The sequence below is a fragment of the Lissotriton helveticus genome, chromosome 9 (assembly GCF_964261635.1).
Source record: "Lissotriton helveticus chromosome 9, aLisHel1.1, whole genome shotgun sequence".
NCBI lineage: Eukaryota > Metazoa > Chordata > Amphibia > Caudata > Salamandridae > Lissotriton > Lissotriton helveticus.
Window position 1 is genome coordinate 1,142,539,162 of NC_136070.1, and position 23,939 is coordinate 1,142,563,100.

The window sequence follows — 23,939 nt, forward strand, 5'->3', positions numbered from 1 at the left end:
GGCTGGCACGCGACTAAGTCCTGCCCTAGGGGTGGGACCAGGAGGGGGGTGGTTACACCCACTTCCTTGGCGGGCTTTTCCCCAGCACAGGGTCTGGAGTGTCCCTGGAACTGGTTCAAGCCAGCCTATGCACAGTGAGCACCGGGGTCACGTGCAGTCACCTTCCTCTGAAGCCCTGCCTACCTACAATACACAAAATCCTGTCTGGGACGGTGCTGGCACTGCCCCTGGCAGGAAACCCTTTGTCCTTATCTCCTGCTCTGGGAGGACTCCCAGCAGCAGGAGGGCAGACTTGTGTCTCGGTGGCAGCATCCATTTTGTGGATGCTAAGGCTCTGTCTGACTTTAACCGGGGTTAGGGGTTACATACATGTCGTGTCCCTCTAGAAGGGTGGAATGCTAACCCCGTCGCCAGAATTGGCGAGGGGTTAGTATTCCAATTCGTATGACACCTTACTCGACATGTTTTGATAAAGCGATACCAGAGTTGCCATATAACCGCGAGGATTATAATGCACTTAAGAGTATATGTTATGCGATATCATGGAAACGGCTAAGGGATGGATCCCGAAAGCCGCAGACAGGCTCTGCTCATGCCAGAGCACCATCTCACACGATTCCAAGCACTCTGCCTTCAGGATTGTTAAGGCCTGCCATAGGAGTGACTGATAGGAGATCTGTGTGTCCATTTTAGGGTTAGATATAGGTATACTATATCTAAAGCAAAGGGTGAGTACACCACCTTGCCCCAGCTGTCGTGCAGCCAGTTGTGTCAGTTTTGGATGGCCAGCCAGGGGTGGCATAATACATGCTGCAGCCCCTGGTAGGCCCTGGGTACACCTATGCCCTGGATACCTAAGGTACACTGTACAGGGACTGATAAGGTGACTCAGTATCCAATTAGATATGTACCTAGGGTACATGGAATCCATTTTACAGAGAGAGCAGTAGGCCTGAGGTCCTGAATAGCAGGGCCTCAGGTCAACTAAGTCAGAAAACCAGCAAAACACCAGGCAAAAAGTTGGGGGCAACCATAGTCAGGGATCTACCTTCCTACATAACCCCCCCCCAAACGAAAGGAGATAAGGCCAGCCTTGCCAGGTAAGCCTATATTGCCTGAGTGGCCATATAAGGAAGTACCAGCACTGGCATGGTTACCCCCTATCTCATGGTCCACTAAGCAATCCCTCACCCTAAGGGTGTCTGAGGGTCTCCACCATAGGGAATCTCTACCTGTGGTGTGTTTTGGCAAAGTAAAAGGCTGGTGCTGAAATGGAGTACTGAAGTGAGGCTCCACTAATTTTGGGCTCAGCTTCCTCCAATCATTTTCCACCATAGAGGCCTTTCTTTCCAAGACTGAGTTGTTTTGGGCTCTCAGGGTCAACCTCTGGCTACCTACAGCTGGAGGTTGGGTCCCTCTGTTTGGCTTACTGGAGGGACAGGTCAGGTCTGGGGCCCTCAGGTCCCAAGTTTGGCTGTGCCCAACAGTGTCCATCTGTGGGAGGTCCCTAACTAATTTTAAGGGGGATCCCTCAGGAGTATGTTTTATTTTCACTTGGCTAGGACTACTAGCTTCAGTGCCCTTAATCTGTTGATTGGGAGATTCTTTTGGACGGGGGGCCCTTTGGGGTCCAACACTGGCCTCCCTGACCTCTGCAGCCCTGGGCTGACTGAGGCAGGGGAGAGAGGGGCAGGTTACCTGCTCCAGACTGGGTCCCATCTTGGAAGGGTCCACTGACATCAGGGGTTCTGCCAGGCTAGGCCTGACTACCTCTGTGGCAGTTTCTTCACAAGGGGTCAGATCAGTTCCCTGAGGAGGCTGATCTTTTCCTAAAGTCTGGTGGGAGGGAGATTTCTCTTCCTCCTCAATGCTCTCTGTCTGAGTGGAGTGATCCATAGTTTCAGGCTTCACAACACTATTATCTGTCTGAGTTTGAGCTGTGGCCATCACAACTCTCCCAACCTTTTCAGGAGGGGGCTCAGTTTGGGTGTGGGCTGTGACCATCACAGCCTTGACAACCTGTTCTGGGAAGGAAGTTGTCTGAGATTGGGTTGTGACTGGCACAACCCTCCTGACCTGTTCAGGGAGGACATCTTGGACTGGGGCTGTGGCTGTCACTGCCCCACTAACCTTACCATGGGTGTTTACCATTTTAGAATGGGTTTCTTGCTCAACTTCAGCCCAGGCTGAGAGCTCTAAATCATTCCCCAGTAGGCAATCTACAGGCAAGTTTGGTGACACTGCCACTCTCTTGTGGCCAGTGACACCTCCCCAGCTGAGATTGACCACTGCCATGGGATGATCTCTCTGTACTCCATCAATATTGGTCACCTGGTATGTGGCACCAGGTAAAAGTTGCCTTGAGGGGACTAGACTCTCAGTCACCATAGTGATGCTAGCCCCTGTATCTCTATAGGCCTCAACTTTTATACCATTGATGAGGGGCTCCTGTCTGTACTTGCCCAAAGTGTTGGGACAAGTTGTGAAGTTGGCAAACCCCATGCCAGTCTCACAGACAAGAGTATCTAAGTCAGGGGACCTGGTTAGGCCAGAGTCCCCAGGAACTCCCAAAGTAAATGCACCCAAATTATTGGGGGCACTCCCACCACCTGGGGGATTACTACTAGTAGTAACAGGAGGTTTGGGAATGTTACTTGGGGGTATGTTTTCCTTATTGTTATTCTTTGGGCAACTGCTGTCAGTTTTTAAATGACCCACCTGTTTACAGGGATAACAATAAGGTTTCTTCTGGTTGTTGGAAGGATTCTGGGACCCACCCCCCTCAGAGGATTTTTGGGGCCCTGATGTGGTTTGATCTGTAGATTTATTCCCACCCTTCTCTTGAGGCTTGGTTGATTCCTTTTTCTGGTCACCACCTTGGTTCTTGGGCCTAATCCTGGTTCTGACCCATTTGTCTGCCCTCTTACCCAATTCTTGTGGAGAGGTCAGATCAGAGTCTACCAGGTGCTGGTGTAATAACTGGTTCTGACAATTATTTAAGACTTGCTCTCTCATAATAAGATTATACAATCCTGTGAAGTCAGTAACCTTGCTACCCAGTAGCCAGCCTTCCAAAGCCTTAGTGGCACAATCAACAAAGTCAGACCAGTCCTGAGACTGAGTTTTCTGGGTGTCTCTGAACAGCAACCTGTACTGCTCAGTGGTTAAGCCAAACCCATCAACCAGTGCATTTTTCAGGACCTGGTAATTGTTAGCATCCTCGACTCTAGTAGTGAGGAGCTTATCTCTACCTTTGCCATCAAAGGAGAGCCACAGTATAGCTGCCCACTGACTTTGGGGAATGCACTGCACAGTGCAGGCCCTCTCCAAAGCAGCCATCCATTTCTGGATGTCATCCCCTTGCTTAAAGGGGGGCACTATCTTAGTCAGGTGTTTAGTATCTAAACCCTTCTCTCTATCTCTTGGGAGATTGCTGCCACCAGTGGGAGCTAACCCACTCATCTGCTGCTCTCTTGCCAAGGCAAGCTTCTCTTTGGCCAGGGCAATTTCTTCCCTTTCAATCCTCAGAGTAGCCTGTCTCATCCTAGCTTCATGCTCCATTCTCTGAGGGGAAGTCAATCTCCTCTGGGGAGAGTTCCTTCTCCTCTGAGAAGAGGCATTAGAGTGCAGAGATCTATTGGAGTCCCTAGAAAGAGATCTATCTCTCCTAACTCCAAGGTTAGGCCTACTTAGGGTCAGTACTGGGTGTCCCCCAGATCCTAGCCCAAGCAAGTCTAAGTTGGCCCTAGTTAGCCTTCTGACTACCTCAAGACCTTTGTCTACCTCGTCCCCAGAGAGTTCCCCTTGATCCTCCTCCTCAACTGCAGTAGCAATGTTGGGGAGATCTGGATCCTCAGAGGTTCCCTCTAAGGCTGGCATGTTCTCATGTAACTGAGAAAGCTTTCTGGCATCATATGTCTCTAAGAGACCTATCAGAAAGGGAGTGGTGGGGTTAGACCCCTGCTTCAGTTTCCTGGAGACACAGATTTGTCTCATCTCCTGAAAACTGAGAGCTGCATATCTTGAAGTGACCTGTGGAGGGTCAACACTGACCAGGGGAGTCTCAGTAGATTCTCCCTGGGTAGACATGCTTTTCTAGTGAGGTGTAAGTGGTGCACTTACCTACACTATATGTTTGCCTACTGATCCCTTGCTAGAGTTGTAGTTTAGGGTGTGCTAGGCCCTAGGAGCTACAACAGCTGGTTCAGTAGAACTCAGAGTATTCTAAGCTAAGTTATATGTACCTTTAGTACTTATGTGATCTTTCACAAGATATTCTTAGGGCATGTGTGGTAAAACAACAGCAAGCTCAAATCCCAACCGCTGCTCACCAATGTGAGAAGTTGGCCTGATGTGCAGTGCTCACTATTCTAGTGATCACTATATATCAGTCCAAACAACCCTTATTGATGATTGGTTGTAAGTCAACCTTATAGACCAGCTATCCTAGTAGCATGGATACGAGCAGTCTAAGGCTAAGACTCTAGAGGGCGTGTTAAGCCAGCTGTTTTACCATCACATTACCCCTTGAACACCCAGTGAAAGGACACCACACAAGTGTTATGAAAATAAACAATGTATTTATTAGAATCACAACAACCCTGTACTCTTTATGAGGACAGGGTGCTAAGCACACAACAAAACTCTTATGAAAATACTTAAGTTAGCACGTTATACACAAATGCCCGAGGGGCACGAAAAACCATATACTCTAAAAGTGGAATGCGAATTACTAGCAGGTAAGTAACGATTCTCAGAGGCTTTGGGATCGCTAGGACTGGACTACTGAACCTTTAGATTACTAGCAGGAGGCCTAGGGAACTCGGGTGCAGAGTGTGCACTCTCACGCGGGATGCGGGACAAAGTCTATGGAAGCTAGAATTCACAAAGTTAGTGTTCATGGGCGAACCCGACCTGATAGGGAGAAAACGACAGTGGATCCTGACCCTAGGATAGTGAGGCTATGCTGGGGCACCGAAATGCCGAAGTTACCTAGCCCAGGGGCTGCAGCTGCATAGGTCTGAAAAGACGTCGGGAATCCTCGTGCCGGACCAGGAGCCTGGAAGAAGGAAGTTGCTGGCAGGCGACCAGTGAAGAAAAGTTCGATGGATCCAAGCCTGGATCAAGGAAGAAGAAAACCTGAAAGCAGAGGGGACCAAGTTCTTGAATCACTAGCCAGTGATTAAGTGGGCACCAGGATGGCACCGGGCGAAGTCACCGCAGTCAGGTGAGTGGGCGCTGCTGGGCTCTGCAGTCTCTCGGACCAGGAGGCCTTGTCGGCGACCAGGATGGAGGTGCGAGCTGTCCCACGAAGGTTCTTGCTGTCGACGTCGCTGGACCCAGGATTGGGCAACAAGTCTTGGCAAATGCAAGGCCCACGCGGTGGACCTAAAATGGCGTCTTAGCCGGACCAGGAGGGTCCAGGGTACTTCTCCGATGGAGGGAAGCAAGGGCCAGTCTGGAGCAACCAGACTAGCAGCAGTGTTGTCGTCGGGCGTCGTTCGGAAGGCCACAAGCCAGCGGGCTAGTAGCCAAACAACGCGGTGAGCAGCAAAAAGCAGAAGGGCCCCACGCCGATCGTGGAGATGCTGGGGGGCTACTCTTCGGTGCTGGAGCTGCTCAGGGTGGGGGCTTCTCGGACCCCAAAGCACTCACCAGGAATTTACTCGGTGGGCTTGCTGTGCAGAAGTCGTGCAGTCTTGGCGATGGCCGGTCCTTCGAGGTCTCGTCGCACCCACGGTTCTCAGCTGTGCTGTAGAGGTGGGTAGAGGTCAGAGGTGCCAGGGAAGCCGGGTCTCGTCGAGCTGGGCAGTCGGATTCCGGAGGAAGGACGTGCAGCAGACCGCAGTGTTCTTGGATGGTGCCTGCGGATGCAGGGTGACTACTCCTTAGCCACAAGGGAGAATCTTGAGGAAGAAATCGTGAAGTCCTTTCGTGGAAAGTGGTATCTTGATTCCAAAGATGATCTGATTTGGAAGGGGGCCAGTCCCTACCTTTATCTGGGAAAAGGGGCTGGCACGCGACTAAGTCCTGCCCTAGGGGTGGGACCAGGAGGGGGGTGGTTACACCCACTTCCTTGGCGGGCTTTTCCCCAGCACAGGGTCTGGAGTGTCCCTGGAACTGGTTCAAGCCAGCCTATGCACAGTGAGCACCGGGGTGCCACGTGCAGTCACCTTCCTCTGAAGCCCTGCCTACCTACAATACACAAAATCCTGTCTGGGACGGTGCTGGCACCGCCCCTGGCAGGAAACCCTTTGTCCTTATCTCCTGCTCTGGGAGGACTCCCAGCAGCAGGAGGGCAGACTTGTGTCTCGGTGGCAGCATCCATTTTGTGGATGCTAAGGCTCTGTCTGACTTTAACCGGGGTTAGGGGTTACATACATGTCGTGTCCCTCTAGAAGGGTGGAATGCTAACCCCGTCGCCAGAATTGGCGAGGGGTTAGTATTCCAATTCGTATGACACCTTACTCGACATGTTTTGATAAAGCGATACCAGAGTTGGCATATAACCGCGAGGATTATAATGCACTTAAGAGTATATGGTATGCGATATCATGGAAACGGCTAAGGGATGGATCCCGAAAGCCGCAGACAGGCTCAGCTCATGCCAGAGCACCATCTCACACGATTCCAAGCACTCTGCCTTCAGGATTGTTAAGGCCTGCCATAGGAGTGACTGATAGGAGATCTGTGTGTCCATTTTAGGGTTAGATATAGGTATACTATATCTAAAGCAAAGGGTGAGTACACCACCTTGCCCCAGCTGTCGTGCAGCCAGTTGTGTCAGTTTTGGATGGCCAGCCAGGGGTGGCATAATACATGCTGCAGCCCCTGGTAGGCCCTGGGTACACCTATGCCCTGGATACCTAAGGTACACTGTACAGGGACTGATAAGGTGACTCAGTATCCAATTAGATATGTACCTAGGGTACATGGAATCCATTTTACAGAGAGAGCAGTAGGCCTGAGGTCCTGAATAGCAGGGCCTCAGGTCAACTAAGTCAGAAAACCAGCAAAACACAAGGCAAAAAGTTGGGGGCAACCATAGTCAGGGATCTACCTTCCTACACCATGCATAGTATTGTCTAAGGGAGGAGTCACCTATTTTGTGACTACAAAGACTTCTTCCAAGAAGACAACAACCTGCAATCATCCGAGCCCAGCACCAGGTGGCGATCTAATGCTAAGTGTACGACTCTGCAGCTCTACATGCCAAGAACAGATGCATACTGGTAAGTAGCATTTTCCTTACAAGTACGTAACTTGTTTCTTCCTCTTAGTGTTAAGGTATATGTGAACTGAGCAACATGAATGTGGCTGTGTCATTTAAACTTTAGTGTTACTGAAATCTGTTAATGTTGCTCATTGCCCGTGCTATGTCAGGTGACATTAGAGATCATTTTCAACACGGTTTACTGTGTACCAGATCCAAGGCAAACTACTCATCTGAACTAGTGTTTCAGGTTGGGAGTTGCTTGTTCTTGTCTGACAAGTATTTTTTTTATTTGTATTTAGCTGATAAACGTTGAATACGAATATTGCGATTTTCAAATGTGGCTGGGGAGTTAATTGGTTCATGCAATGTTTTCTTATCCCATCTTTATATTTCTTTAACATTTTCAAATAATTATTTTAATTTCTTGTTCTAGAAGCTTATATTGTAAAGCGTTTGTAAAATGCAAATATTAAGTTGCTAACTGAACAATGTTTAATCTAGGAACAAAGAGCTGACAGCATATGTAGTTTTGATGGCTCTAGCCCCTGTCCCAGCACGCCGATTGAACATCCATATCATAGACAGTATTCCAACCCCACCAGTTGTGATATGGAAATTGGTTGGAAGCTTATTCCAATTACAGGTAAGGGATATTATAATTTAAAAAATCGTTTTTATATGTGTTTGTGTGTAGCCACAAAATGTAATCATACACTTCTAGTTTAAAACAGATAAATACTTTAAGTGCATCCTCTTTGATTTGAAAATCAGCTGGGATTGTGGATTTTATCACATTAATTTATAGTGAAAAGATTCTATGAAAATAAAATAAAGAATGATAAATAGTGTGGGAGGTAGACCCTAATTTTAAACATGTATTGGTTGTGAGAAAGTTATATAAAAAATAGCTCCTTAAGTACGTCTTTTGTCATGTCTCTGATGTTCAACCAAGTTATTCCCTGTAGCAATTAATATATTCTGAATACGGCTGAAAAAAGCCACAGCATGCACTTCCCTAGGCTTCCTTTGAGAAAGAGCAGTCTACTAATGTACAACCCCCATGCAGCCAAATCTCAGACATCTTTTGCATCCCTTATAGTTTTGAAATTCCTTTGGTAGCTAAAGATATTTTCTCAGTAAGATTATAAGGGCTGCATCAACCTTTTCTTATAGTAAGACTTGATAAAAAATGAAATGCAGTGAAGTGTTTTAATACAACTGTAAAATTGAGAACCTCTTTCATTCTTGATCCAGGAGTGAAAGCTTTTTTAGATTGTTTATAATTAAAGCAGAGCTGTTACTTTGTGGTTACACTCATTCCCCACCCTAACCCCTACCACACATTGTCCAGAATCGATCTTCAGTTGTCAGAAGGAACTAATTATTAAGAATTGAAAATATGGTTCAAAAATGAAAAAGATGCTGGATAGATGGTAAGTGGAAGAGTGCTGTAACTGACAACTTACTTAGCGCTACCTCCACTTTTGCAGTCAATTTCTTTATTGTCTTGGAACAGCTAAAAAGGCTGAATCTAAAATTTGAAATATGTCCCCTCCGGCAGAGCATGGTCTCAATGAAAAAAACGCAGCAGCTGTCATCTTGAAAGAGTGATACTCCAGTCATTGGAGTCCCGATGTCCAAAACACAAATCAAACTTCCCTCTGCTTCATCTGAGACACGACTGCGTCTGATCCATGTTGTGGCATCGGACACCAGGAACTCACACCCATAGTAGAGATCTACAGTGTCAGAGTGGCATAAAGCCACGGAGAAGGCGGCCGCTCTACAGCCCTTGCAACCATGCCTATACACTTTGTTTCAGATATTTGTTGGCTGCAGGTACACATGCTATGCATACTTCTGCTATCCTGTGTTGGGCCTGGACTTTGCAAGTTGTATTTCCTCACAGAAGTTTTATGATCGGTGTCATGGTCATCTCTTTCCCCCTTAAGGTATAGCTCATGTGCAATTGTTCCTTTGTTACAAAGTTTTTTTCCACCAGCCAGCTCGAACAGACTAGGTCGAAGTTCTTTAGCATTCAAGGCCCACGCGGCCGGAAGTCCACTGATTGACACCAATGGATTCTAGACATCTGGGACTTACCTACCGGCGATGACACACAGACACTCGTGGAGAATGCCTGTCTCCAGACGTTGGAGATGAATAAGCACCTCTTTCAATGGTGCCCTCGTTGTGCAGCTAAAAACGCACACAAAGTGTGTAATTTGTGCTTCTCCCTAGAGCACAAAGAAGACTAATGCATGGTGTGCGCATTATTCAAGAACAAAAATGCACTTTGGACCTGTAAGGATTGACGCATGGAGCTAGGGGCTGATGTGAAGTTCTCCCACGATAGCAATGCAGAGAGCGAGACAAGTGCTCCGGTAGGAGGCGAGATGGTTCTCGCCAGCCCCACTCTGTCACTTCTCTTCTAGGGGATCCGCATCAAAGTCCTAAGCACTGAATATTCCCGCCCACGTGCGGGGACCCCGGAAAATATACAAATATATATGTAAATCACATATAACTAGTGCCACATATATGTATGCACATATATAATTTTTTCTCACACCAATGCAGCCCCAAAACTGAGGCTAAACAATGTACTTACTCATACATGCACTGAATTAGCAAGGAAATTAAAAAAAACATTAGGTCAAATGGCCCTTGAACTCTGTGTTTTAATGAGGAAAATACTCATAAATCATGAAAATTGCTAATACATAGATATTGTTAGCCTATAGGCTGCATTATAAAGCAAAAGCATAGATAATGAAACCATTTTCAGCAAATAAAACTGGCACCGTGCCTTTACGGCAGCCATGACCCATGGCTTAACATCATGCCTCAGGGGTGACAGGTCAGTTGTTCTTTCCGGCTCCTTCAGTCAGGACCCTGGTTTAACAGCTCCTACCTTTTCTGACTTTCTGTCAAAAATACTTTGTGATTTTCCACAATTTTAACTTTCACTCTACGTCTTTTAGGCTTCGAGTGTTAGTGCTTCCTTTTTTGATTTTCAAAAAAGGATTATTTTTGTCAAAAAGCCTTCTCTTTTTGACACCTGCCCTTCCTGTGGGAAGGAGGAGGCCAGGACTGATACACACCCTGTGTGTATCCTCTGTCTCCCTGAGACACACTCTGTAGACACCTGTGAACACTGCAAGACTTTATCTTGGAGAACGCTCAAGGACAGAGAGAGGGTAAGGATTTATGGCCTCTCTGAAAGAGGTAGGTCTCCTAAGAGACAGAAGAAACGAAGGACGCGATCGACGTCGAGAGAAGTCCCGACTTGTTCTCCTTCGGCTTCGGGATCGGCGTTGAAGCTTCCACCGCCGACAAAGACTGTCGAAGACGAGTCATCTTCCTTCGACGGCAAAAACTTCAGCGTCGAGATCTAAGGTACCTCCACTGACATCAACTGGGCGACGTTCAGAGTTGAGAGAGAGGTCTCCGTTTATGCACAAGAGTTCAACGTCGAGACAGCTGTCGTCGACGCCGCATCACCGGCTTTCGATGTTGAAGCTTCCTCCGTTGGCGCCTAGTCAACGGCGTTCGATGTCAAGGTACACTCCGTCGGCGCCTAGTCAAAGGCGTTCGACGTCGAGGCACACTCCGTCATCGCCTCATCACCGGTGCTCGACGTCGAGGCACACTCCGTCGATGCCTCATCACCGGCACTCGACGTCGAGGCACACTCCGACGCCGCATCACCAGAGTTCGACGTCGAGGCACACTCCGCCGCATCACCAGAGTTCGACGTCGAGACACTCTCCGTTGATGCCACACCACCGATGTTCGACGTCGAAGCATTCGCCGTCGACGTCAAAGCATCGACTTTCGACGTAGATCTGTCTGTTGTCGACTTCTCAACACCGGGCTCCAGACAAGGAAACAGCGGCCAGGCTGGCAGCGGATTGGGACAGACCAGTATCCAGGCCCAGGGAGTGATCATGCACCCAGGTGCGCTCCAGCAGAAGGAGGTCCAGGTCTAGGAGCAGAAGAAGGGAACGCAGATCTCGGACTTCTTCCTCTTCTCCTACTCGATCTCATAGGGATTATTCTCCGACTTTGACAGACAGTGCTCCATCGAGAATATCTCCAGTGGACGACATCTTTACTTTTCAAGACATCTTGGGCGAAGGGGCTCTTAAGCTGGGAGTTCCCATGACAACTCACCAGACTAAGACCTCAGTAATTTTCAAGACTTTGCATCACAGGTCTGCGCCCAAACCTCTGCTACCCTTGAATCCGAGAATTATAGAACCGGTTATGGAGGTGTTCCTCACGCCAGCGACGATAAAGGCCACCCCAGCGAGGATTCTCAAGAAGTATCGCTCGCCAGAGGAGGATCCTCGCTTCCTCCGGGCCGATCCGCCACCAGATTCGGTCATTATCGCAGCGGCGAGAAAATCCCATGCTGTGGCTTCCTCCTCCACAGTACCTCCTGATAAGGAAAGCTAGTCGCAGGATTCATGGGGAAGAAGAGTCTGTAACACCTCAGCCTCACTTCTAAAGGTATCCAATGCGGAAGAGCTTTTGGGCTGCTATGGTAGGTCCCTGTGGGATTCTCTGCAGCGGTTCATCGAAAAACTCCTGCAAGAGGATCGATAGGAATTCGAGGAGATTCTCTTGGAGGGCAGCCAGGTCTCCAATCAAATCATCAGCGCTGCAGCGGACGGAGCTACCCTTTAGTGCATGGCTATGCTCACGGGGTATGTGCAAGTAGGTCTTCCTGGTTGCGTCTTACTGCCCTAAAACCAGAAGCTTTGTCTCGGATCTTGAACTTGCCTTTTTCAGGAACATCGTTATTTAGTGCAAGTACCGATGAAGAGATGCAGCGGATGAAGGCAGAATTAGACACTCTTAAAGCCGTGGGGCTCGAAAGGAAGAAAGAATTTCGGAAAAGTTTTCGCCCCTACAATAAGGGCTCTTCCAAGCAGAGGGTTCAAACCCCTCAGTGGCAGAAGGGTCAGGAGCAGCAGGGGCAGCAGAAGTCTCAATACAGAGGCAGGCATAATTCCAGAGGCGGTGGAAATCAGCGCCTGGGCAACAATTCCAACAAAGCCCAATCCAAGCCATGAGTACTTCCTTCCCCCAGCGCCGTTGACCACTCCAGTGGGGGGGAGCATTGCGCATCATTTGGAAGAGTGGAATACCATTACAAAAGATCGCTGGGTGTTAGCTACACTTCAGAATGGATACTCATCGACCTCTTAGTTCCACCTAACTACGATATCATCAGACTAGACAGGTTGGGTGGCAAGACTGGAGGTGGTATTGCCTGTATACATCGTAACAACATCACCATAAACAGAGCCATTCCCGCGCTACTCCCGTCATGTGAATACATCAGCCTTGACATCAACAGTGAGGGTAAACCTGTTTGCTCGCTCCACATCATCTACCACCCTCCTGGCGATAACCTCCTTTTCACTGAACAAATCATGGACCTGATTACATCACTCACTGGTCGACGAAACACGCACATTTTTCTGGGTGACTTTAACCTCCATTGGAACGATCCTAACGACACAGTGGTCAACAGCTTCAAAGACTTCCTCAACGCCTTAGACCTCATCCAATTATGCAACAGCCCGACACACAACAAAGGAGCAATCCTAGACTTAATAATCGCCAAAACTGATTCCACCCATCTTGAATCGATCCTCCCCTGTGACTGGTCTGACCACCACATCATCACCTTTTTCATCAATGAAGCTTTCAAGCTTAACTCTGTTCAATCCACAAAGCCTAAGGTATTGAAAAGGAACTGGAAAAAGCTCAACACAAATACCCTACCCGCCTCCAGCAAGAATTTACTTCTTCCCCCTGCTGAAGTTTCCAATGTAACTGACCTCACCAACCACTACCTAAACTCCATGACCTCAATAATTAACGAGCTTGCACCCCTGCAACTAAAGCGAGTCTCCACGAAAGACTCTAAACCCTGGTTCAACGATCTCCTTAATGAGGACAGACGCTCTCTCAGAACTGCTGAACGCAACTGGAGATCGACACCATCCGCCGAGCTCCTCCTGACTCTAAAAAGAAAGAGAAATTCTTACTTTCGTAAGGTCAAACGCACTAAAGCAGACTTCTTTACCCAGCAACTTGACCAATCAAGAAATCGACCCAAAAATCTTTTTGAATTAATCAAAACGCAATCTAAGGACCAACCCCAACGACTACCTGAACTAACTCACCCACAACCATCCTGTGACGATTTTTCTAACCACTTTAACCTAAAGACGGAAAACATCAAGAAAGATCTCCTCAATGACCTAACTTCTCATTCTGACCCCCTTACCAAGGCGACCCCCCTCACCCCCTAACGCGTCTCAACAAATCACTTCAAAGTTTACCTTGAAAAACAACGCTACATGGTCTCACTTCCACCCCTATTCTGAAGAAGTAATAGGCAAATTTCTGAGTGCCCTAAAGCCCTCCAACCACCTAACTGACCCTCTCCCCGCAAATGCGGTCAAAGATCTTACCCCCTCACTACTACCAATATGGACCAAGATCATCAACAGCTCTCTTCAACAAGGCTGCATCCCCGACTCTCTGAAGGTAGCACAAGTGTCTCCCATCCTCAAGAAACCCACAGCTGACCCCACGGACCTCAACAACTACCGCCCAATATCCAATATTCCCACTCTGGCCAAACTTCTGGAAAAATGTGTTCACCACCAATTGACTAAACATATTGATCACTTCAAGCTGCTAAATAAGCACCAATCTGGCTTCCGCGCAAATCACAGTACAGAATCTGCCATGACACACATCATTGACGATGCACTTCAAATACTCGATCGTAACGAAACATGCCTCCTCATCCTACTAGACCTCTCCTCAGCTTTCGACACGGTCAAACACGAACACCTGATAGATCTATTGAAACACAGAATGGGTCTTTCAGGACCAGTGCTCGACTGGTTTACATCTTTTCTGCATAACCGGACTCAAAAATTTAAGGTCAACAACACACTGTCCAAACCAACGCCTGTTACGCTAGGAGTCCCACAAGGCTCCTCATTATCCCCTACTCTCTTCAATCTGTTCATGGAACCACTCTCTGATTTGCTACAAACCTCTAACGTGCAGTTCCACATGTATGCAGATGATACCCAACTCTACCTCAAGATCAACACTTTGGATGACATTAGACTACTCAACAACACTCTTAAGACCACCCAAACTTGGCTTGCAGTGAATCACCTCAAACTGAATACTTTAAAAACTGAATTCCTTCTTATCGCCCCACCCGCCAAAGTCCCCACTATGCACAATCTGATAAAACACCTCACAGCACTCGATGTTCAACCAATCATTGTCGACTCGGCGAAATCACTTGGTATAACACTTGACTCCAACCTCAATATGCAGAAGCATATTAGTAATGCAACGAAGGGAGCAAATTTTCAGATCAATACACTAAGGAAACTGAAGCCCTTCCTACCTCCTCATGACTTCAAGTTAGCAGTTCAGGCTCTTGTTCTACCGCGGCTGGACTATGGAAGTGTTGCGTTATGTGATCTCCCCAAAACCACCACAGCTCCTCTAAGAGCATCCGCCAATGCAGCAGCGAGACTCATCACGGGTTCGAAAAAAAGGGCCCATATCTCCCCTGACCTAAAGTCTCTTAACTGGCTGCCATTTGAAGCCAGAATCCACCTAAAAATAGCCTGCATGACGCACAAGGTACTACATCATAGTGCACCCAGCTATCTCACACAAAAACTCACTATATCAGGAGGATCAAGATCAACAAGAAGTTCGGAAAACTTCCTGTTGAAACCACAAAAATTCAATAAAGAAAAAACCTATAATCGCTCCTTTTCAGGAATGGCACCCAGGATTTGGAATGCCCTCCCACCACAAATAAGACTTACCCCCTCTCCGTCCTCTTTCAAACTGGAAGTAAAAGGCATCCTGATGGCGAAATGTACGTAAACATTGCCATACACCCTTTTCACCTACCATTCTAAAGCCTGGCTTGTTTATATCCAAAACTTTGGTCCATTTATTTTGATGTTATATTTTGATATTCACTTGTTCTATGTATTCCCATCATCCTTCTACACCAAGCTAGTTTCTGCACCTTATCTGATTGTGCCCTGTTATCTAGGATTTCCTCCACCACCATGCTCTATCGCCTTTTTTTACTCCCTGCACGTTTCTTTTCTTTTGTTTTTAAGATTTTGATGTTATTCTTACGTTCCTTTTATTTCCTTTGTTGCCTATTTACGCTTATTGTAAAGCGCTTTGATACCCGTAAGGGTCTTGTTCGTGCTCTATAAAACTTTCAAAATAAATAAATAAATAAAAATACTATCTTCGTTTTCAACATCTGCCTCCACCCGTTCCTCCAATGCCAACATCCAGTCATCAGCTGAACCTCCTGAAAAAAGAGGTAGCTTTCCTCATCGAAAAGTCAGCCATCGAGAGCGTGCCAATTTCTGAAAGGGGGAAAGGAGTGTATTCACGATAGTCAGAAAAAAGGGCCAAAAAGCAGAATACAGACCCATTCTGGACTTGAGAACACTCAACCTGTATATCAAGAAAGAAAGGTTACACATGTTGGCGCTACATCAAAAATATCCACATCTCAGGAAGGGAGATTGGATGTGTTCGCTGGAACTACAATATTTTCATGTCCCGATACCTCACAAACACAGAAGATTCCTTTGGTTCCGGGTGGGGACCTCCCACTACCAGTTCAAAGCCCTCCCGCTCGGGTAGAAGTCAGCCCCTGAGTGTTAACGAAGTGTGTCGCAGTGGTAGAGGCCGCTCTACGCCGGGGTGTCTTTGTGTACCTGGACGACTGGCTGTTGAAAGGTCCTTCCCCAGAGAGTGTAAGAAATCAATTTTATGAGCTACATCGACCTCTGCCACCGGTTGGGACTGCATGTGAACTTCAACAAGTCAATCTCACAGCCTACGCAGAAGATAGATTTCCTAGGAGCGCTACTAGACTCCGAGGTAGGAAAAGTGTTTCCTGCGGAGGAGAGACAGTGTTCCATAGCTCAGAAGTGTCACTTGGTGCTTCGCAACAAAGACCTGAAGGTGCAAAAGATTGCCTCCCTGCTAGGGTTGATGGCATCCTGAATTTCCTGGTCCCGAATGCCAGGCTACAAATGCGTCCTCTTCAGCAGGATTTGGAGGACAAGTGGGACCAGCAGTCAGCTCGCTGGGATGACAGGATTGCACTGTCAGAAGCAGCGCGAGCGTCCATTCCTTGGTGGACAAAAAAGAAGAATATGCAGGTCGGAATTCTGTTCCATCAACCTCCTCCTGCCCAGACATTGATCACAGATACCTCTCTACAAGGCTGCGGAGCACACATGGGTCATCTCCAGAGGCAAGGTCTGTGGTCTCCCAAAGTGCGTACTTACCACATCAACATGTTGGAGTTAAGGGCAGTCCACCTAGCCCTCAAAGCGTTCCTGCCCTCGATTCAGACGTCATCAGTGTTAGTACAAACGGACAACACCACCACAATGTACTACCTGAACAAGCAGGGAGGAACACCCTCACAGACTCTTTCACTGGAGGTCCAACACATTTGGCTTTGGCTCCTGGCTCGCAATTTGTCAGTTACAGCAGTCCACCTCCCAGGAGAACAGAATGTGAGGGCGGACGCGCTAAGCTGGCATTTCGAAGACACAGAGGACTGGGTCCTCAATGACGCGGTAGTTGAAGACATCTTCCAGTCTGGGGGTTGTCCCACCATAGATCTCTTCGAGGACGACAAAAACACCAAATGCTGGGACTTTGCCTCAAGATACTACTGACCAGGATCGATAGGAAATGCCCTTTTGATAGACTGGTCAGGGGAATTTGTGTACGCCTTTCCACCCCTTCCGATGATCCCGAAGGTGATGAGCAAGCTGACGAACTCTTGCACAACGATGATCCTCATTGCCCCCTGACTGGCTGAGGCAATGGTGGTACACGGACCTTCTTCATCTGTCAGTGACTCCTCACAGGAAGCTGCCATGCAGGCCGGACCTGCTATCCGAGATGAACGGGAGGATTCACCATTCCAACCTTCCGTCACTGAACTTGGCAGCATGGCTCCTGAGGTCATACAATACGGCCACCTAGGACTGCCGCAAGACTACATGTCCATCTTGAAAGAGGCAAGACGTCCTTCCACAAGACATTCTTATGCATGCAAGTGGAAGCACTTCTACATGTGGTGTATGCAGAACAATGGTCATCCTATCAAGGGTCAGGAAGAAGTCATTCTTCCTTATTTATTATATCGGGCTAAAGCAGGGTTGAAGTTTAATTCTATTAAGGTGCATGTGGCTGCTATAACAGCTTATAGGCGATCACCTTCCCAACCTTCTTTTTTCCAGTTGCAAGCTATGAAGGATTTTCTGCAGGGGTTGAAAAAGGTTTATCCTCCAGTGCGACCTCCGTCGCCCCCCTGTCAGTTGAACCTGGTGCTATCAAAATTGATGGGTCCACCTTTTGAACCCATTCATAAAGCAACTTTGCAGCATATTTCGTGGAAGGCTGCTTTTTTGGTAGCAATCACGTCAGCTCGCAGGGTGAGCGAAATTTAAGCTCTGTTCCAAAGAGCCTTACACAGTGTTCCATCTGAATAGGGTAGTGTTGAGAACACATCCTTCTTTTCTACCTAAGTTGGTGTCAGATTTTCATGTAAACCAGACCATCTCTCTACCCACCTTTTTCCCCCAATCCCTCCACACCAGCTGAGAGGGCATTGTATTCTTTGGACCTGAAAAGAGTTCCAAATGTTTATCTTGATAAGTCCAAAACTATAAGTAAGTCTGATCAGTTGTTTGTCAACTATGGATCGATCAGACCAGGTTATGCAGCCTTGAAACGTTCTATCTCAAGGTGGATAGTTTCTTGTATTAAGCTGTCTTATCAGTTGGCGCAGAAGACCCTTGGGTTTTCTCCCAAGGCGCATTCCACCAGAGGGAAAGCGGCTACTATAGCTTTTCTTAATGTGCCTATGTCTGAGATTTGTAAGGCGGCAACCTGGAGGTCCGTCCATACATTTACCAGGTATTACTGTCTAAATTCAGACACTAGAGCAGATATCCAGGTAGGCCTACTTGCGGAATCTGTTTAATGGCTAGCTCTGCTGTTACAATTGTTTGGTTGGGTCAAATTTCTTCTCATTTGCCTGCAGGTGGTTGGTTGGGCTTGCTATTCTATTCAGTGCTTATGACTATTGATGAGGATCCCCTGGAAGAGAAGGATACGTTACTTACCTGTAATCCTAGTTCTCTTCCAGGGGTATCCTCCTCAAAGTCATAAGCAACCCTCTCGCCTCCCCAGACAAATGAGATGTGATCTATGTAGGAAGGTGGATATCTAACTATGGTTACCCCCAACTTTTTGCCTAGTGTTTAGCTGGTTTTTGACTTAGTTGGCCTGGGATCCTGCTATTCAGGACCCCAGGCTTCCTGCTCTCTCTGTTAAAATGGACTCCATGTATCTTAGGTACATATCTAATTGGACACTGGGCCCCCTTATCAGTCCCTGTACAGTGTACCTTAGGTACCCAGGGCATAGGTGTACCCAGGGCCTACCAGGGGCTGCAGCATGTATTATGCCACCCCTGGCTGGCCATCCAAATTGACACAACTGGCTGCTAAGACAGCTGGGGCAAGGTGGTGTAATCACCCTTTGCTGTAGATATAGTATACCTATATCTAACCCCAAAATGGACACATATACTCCTATCAGTCACTCCTATGGCAGGCCTTATCAATCCTGGAGGCAGAGTGCGTGGAATTATGTGAGATGGTGCTCTAGCATGAGCTGAGCCTGTCTGCAGCTTGCGGAACCAAGTCCTAATAGCTGTTCCATGATAACGCTATACCATATACTCTTAAGTGCATTATAATCCTCGCGGTTGAATGCTAACTTTGGTATAGCATTATCAAAACATGTCGAGTAACGTGTCATACGAATTGGAATACTACCCCCTCGCCAGTACTGGCGACGGGGGTAGCATTCCACCCTTATAGAGGGACACGACATGTATGTAACTGTGAACCCCGGTTAAAGTTAACTCGAGCCTTGGCATCACAAAATGGATGCTTACACCACATACACAAGTCTGACCTCCTGCTGCTGGGAGTCCTTCCAGCGAGAGAGGCTTGGACAAAGGGTTTCCTGCCTTGGGAGGTGCTAGCACCACCCCAGACAGGATTTTGTGTATTGGGTAGGACAGGCCTGAAAGGAATGAGACATGCCTGGGGCACACAAGGTGCCCTGTGCATACACCGGTTCAAACCAGTTGCTGGGGCATCCCTGCCCCAGCTCTGGCGCGAAAACCGGACAAAGGATAGGGGGTGTAACTACCCCCCTTCCTGGTCCCACCCAGGGGAGGGACCTAGTCACTAGTGCAGCCCCCTTTAGGAGAATAAAGGTAGGAGCTGGTCCCATTCCAAATTAGATTATCCTGAACAACTTTACAAGAAGAAACTCTGGACTTCGACGTTCTGCTCCACAGAAGACTGAAGAATCTACCTTGTGGGCAAGGAGTGTCCACCCTGCAACTGCAGGCACCATCAAGCGTCCAGCGGCTTCCCTTTGTCGTCTTCCCTCGAGGATCCAGACTTCAGAGCCCGACGAGACCCGGATTCCCAGACCTCTCCGACCTCAACTCACATCTGCAGCGCAGCTGAGATCCGTGGGTGCGACGAGACACGTGGGACCGCCCATCTTTAAAGAACCTGCACTTCGCTTTCAGCACGACTCCCGAGGTAAACTCGACCAAGTGCTTTGGGGATTGAGAAGCCCCAGCCCCGAGCAACCCCTGCACCGAAGATCAGCCCTCCAGCTTCCACGAGATCTGCGTGGGGCCCTTCTGCCTGGTTGCTGCTCGACGCGTTGTCTGGTCACTTACCGGCTGGCTAGTGACCTCCTAGACGACGAACCTTGAAAACTACACTGCTGGTCTGGTTGCTCCACACTGGCCCTTGCCTTGTTCCCTTCCAAAATAGGAGCACCCCGGACTCTCCTAGTCCGCACCAGACGCCTTTTCCACTCACCGCGTGGGTTACCTTTGCCAAGGCCTGTTGACGCCGAATCCGGAACAGACACCGCCGACAGCGAGAGCCTGCGGGGGACAGCTCGTGCCTCCATCCTGGTCGTCGAAGACACCTCCTGGTCCACGTGGCTGCAGAGTCAAGCGTCCCCTCTTCACCTGATCGCTGCAACGACATCTGGTTCCTTCCTGGTTCCACTCCGGTCACTGGCTAGTGACTTTGAACATTGTCCCCTCTGCTTTCAGGTCCTCTTCTTCCTCGATCCACCCGTGGATCGCACCGGACATCTTCCATTTGGTCGCCTGCAGCATCTTTCTTCAAGGCTCCATTGACTTCGACGCGGAAACCCGACACACTTTGACACCTATGCACCCGCAGCCCGTGGGTGAGGTAACAAGAGCATTTCGGTGCTCAAGGGTAGATTAACTCTCCTAGTGTCCAGATTTCCAGTCGTTTTAGTCCTAGATAGTAAAGACTGTCCGTACTTACCTTTTTCGTAAACTGTACTGTCCATTGACTTTGTTCCGCATCCCACGTGTGAGTTCACACTCTGCACACGCGCTCCGTGGGCCTCCTATTACTTACCTGTGGTTAGGATAGTGTAGTCCCAGCGAACCTACAGCCTCTGGACAGCTCCATTTCTTCTATCGATTTCATTCTACCATTTACTTAGTATATGGTTTGCCGTGCCCCTAGGGCACCATTGTAATTTTGTGCAACTTGTCGTATTTTTCCTAAGAGATTGTCATGTGCTTAGCCCTCTGACCTCATAAAGAGTTCAGAGGTGTTGTGTTATAAATAAATATACTGTTTATCTTCATAACAACCTGTGTGGTGTTCTTTCATCTGGTGTTCAAGGGGTTATATTGTGGTAAAACAGCTGGCTTCACATGCCAAAAGAGTTTAGCCTAAGACTGCTTTGTCCATGCTACCATTAGGATAGCTGGTCTATAAGGTTGACTTACAACCAATCACCATAAGGGTTGTTTGGACTGATACAAGGTGATCACTAGAACTAGTGAGCATCATATATCAGGCCAACTTCTCACAATCTATGTGTTTCTAATTTATTGTTGAGCCCTGTCTTCAGGGTTATGCAAAGAACAACTGACCTAACTGTCACCCCTGAGGCATGATGGGAAGCCAGGGGTCATGGCTGCCTTAAAGGCACGGTGCCAGTTTTATTTGTTGAAAATGGTTTCATTTTCTATGCTTTTGCTTTACAATGCAGCCAATAGGCTAACAATGTCTATTTATTAGCAATTTTCATGATTTATGAGTATTTTCCTCATTAAAGCACAGAGTTCAAGGGCCATTTGACCTAATGTGTTTTTTAATTTCCTTGCTAATTCAGTGCATGTATGAGTAATTACATTGTTTAGCCTCAGTTTTGGGGCTGCACTGGTGCGAGAAAAAATTATATATGTGCATACATATATGTGGAGCTAGTTGTATGTGATTTACATATATATTTTTATATTTTACGGGGGCCCCGCACGTGGGAGGGAATATTCAATGCTTATGACTTTGCTGAGGATACCCCTGGAAGAGAACTAGGATTACAGGTAAGTAACTTATCCTTCCGATCCGTCCTCTGGGGACGAACATGCTCTAGTACAGGTCGAGGGGCCCACATCCCCCATGCTGAAGCCCATGTCTGGGGCGAGGACCAAGACGATGCCATGTACCGTGAGTATTGCTGATCCACGTGCAAAAAAAGATCTTGTATTCTCCACCACCACACCTGCCATGCCACAGTGCGCCACAGCCTTCTTGCTCAAGTCGACACCAGAAGCAAGCCTCAGGGCTGAGAAGGGATGAGAAATACTCGATTCGGATTTGGCGACAAGGACACAGCACTGAACCGGTTCTGGCTCTGCACCAAAACACAAGTCAGTTTTGATTGACACATCGGCACTCAAATCCAAATTGGCACCGACAGACATGCTGGCACTGAAGGATGCCAAGCAGGCTATGGCCCCACTAAAAAAGTTGAATCCGAAGAAACGCTCGACCTCGAGCATTCCGAAATGGAAATAGCCTTCATCTGAAAAACAGCACCGGCATTCTTCTGGCCAGAAAAAAAGCTAGACATCTGGGGTACCAAAACCACACAAAGTTTTTGAGGGCGCTACACTGGTTCCAGCAAAACAAAAGACTCACTCACATAAGCCAACTGCGGAACAAGGCATTTTCTTTGAGGACTGCAACAGTTTATGCAGGAATAATGCAAAGAGGTTGCCAAGAGACAGTCACACGAGCAAACATTGCCACTGCCTCCACCAAAAAGGATGGCACAAGCCCAGTGACTTACAGCCCCCCATAGTCACTACAAACATACTTTCTCACTCCACTAGAAGAGGACGAGGGGGAGAACTAATGCAACAACAGACACACGTCGGAGACATGATGACCTAGATGGACTTACTGCAAAGGGCCACACTGATGTTTAATATTTTGGTAGAGACAGTGCCCTCATTTCCATTATTTCACTGATAGTTAAGATTGACTCATATTCCAAAGGTAGCCTTCCCATGGTTGTGAATATTTTCAGTCTGGTTAGGGATGATAATCTGGCAACGTGGCATTTGCATAGGATCCACCACATGTGACTATTAACTCGCTGTCTGAACCATTAAGTGAGAACCCCTTGGTTTTGCATGGTGGTGGATCTGGGGAAAATGGATTGGGGATGATCAGGAGAAAATTTAACATGTATATAAGGATATAAAATGCACAATTACTTGTAAGAAACTTTTAAGCAGCAGCATAACAAGCCATATACCTGTAAAACAAATATTGAAGGCTTTCATGTGTTTCATCGGCCTCCAAGATTAATATTTTAGTACACTGTTGTCCTGAAAGCAAAGAAGGTTCTAGAAGTGTATAATGTAGAACAACTAGTTCCATTTCAAACTTAAACAGTTTGGGCAAAAATCTTCTCAAAAGTGTCATCCAAGTGTATGGTAGTCATGGTTGCACTTCTCAAGAGGACTGGCTTATTCTTCTACCCCTCTTTAGACTACTGACTCCGAAAATCCCATTCCTCGGAGCTTTATAGGCGAAAAGAAAAGTAAACATTATGTATTCCGGAGGATGTATTTCTGCATATGGCATATTAGGATGTCTACTGATCCAATGAAGTACCAAAAAAAAATAATCAGTTCTTACGTTCTCAATCTGGTTTTCAGCTTTTTCCTGTGATTGACTGAATACTTTACAGGAGGACTTAGGAAGTTTTTTTCTTTGGGAGCTACAAATTGTCTTTTTTGAAACTGATGGTCCAAAGGCATAGCCAATCTCCAAGTGAGATGGACAACCAAAGGATCTGCACTAGTGTCCTGAGTACTGATAAGCTTTGCTATAGCGCATCCGGCGATCTCTCTGAAGCTTTGCATAGTCACCCAGTTGCATAAACCCTTTTTCCACCAATCCAAGGACTGAGAAGACTACCCTCCATATTCCTCCTAGGCCATCCATCTAGATATCATTCTGTAGATAAAGGTGTGAGATCAGGAAGAAAGACAGAGCCCGGTAAATAGGGAAGGTAGCGATGCAGTCACCCCAGCCAGCAAACGGGGGAGAAGAGAGAGGTGAGATCCAAAGAAGAGATATGAAAAAACATTGAGTCACTATCTGAAGTGGCAGCAACCTACAGACTCTTGAGTCCATGGGCATGCCCT

General features: G+C 47.5%; 1 protein-coding gene across 4 annotated transcripts in view; it reads left to right on the forward strand.

Annotated features, from left to right (window-relative positions):
- Positions 1–23,939, forward strand: part of LOC144782290 (protein TASOR-like) — an 865,833-nt gene that overhangs the window by 530,210 nt on the left and 311,684 nt on the right. For all 4 annotated transcript variants that reach the window (XM_078661579.1, XM_078661582.1, XM_078661580.1 and 1 more), the window contains exon 14: positions 7,718–7,859. In XM_078661579.1, coding sequence (XP_078517705.1) covers positions 7,718–7,859 — 142 coding nt within the window. The remainder of the gene's footprint in view (positions 1–7,717; positions 7,860–23,939) is intronic.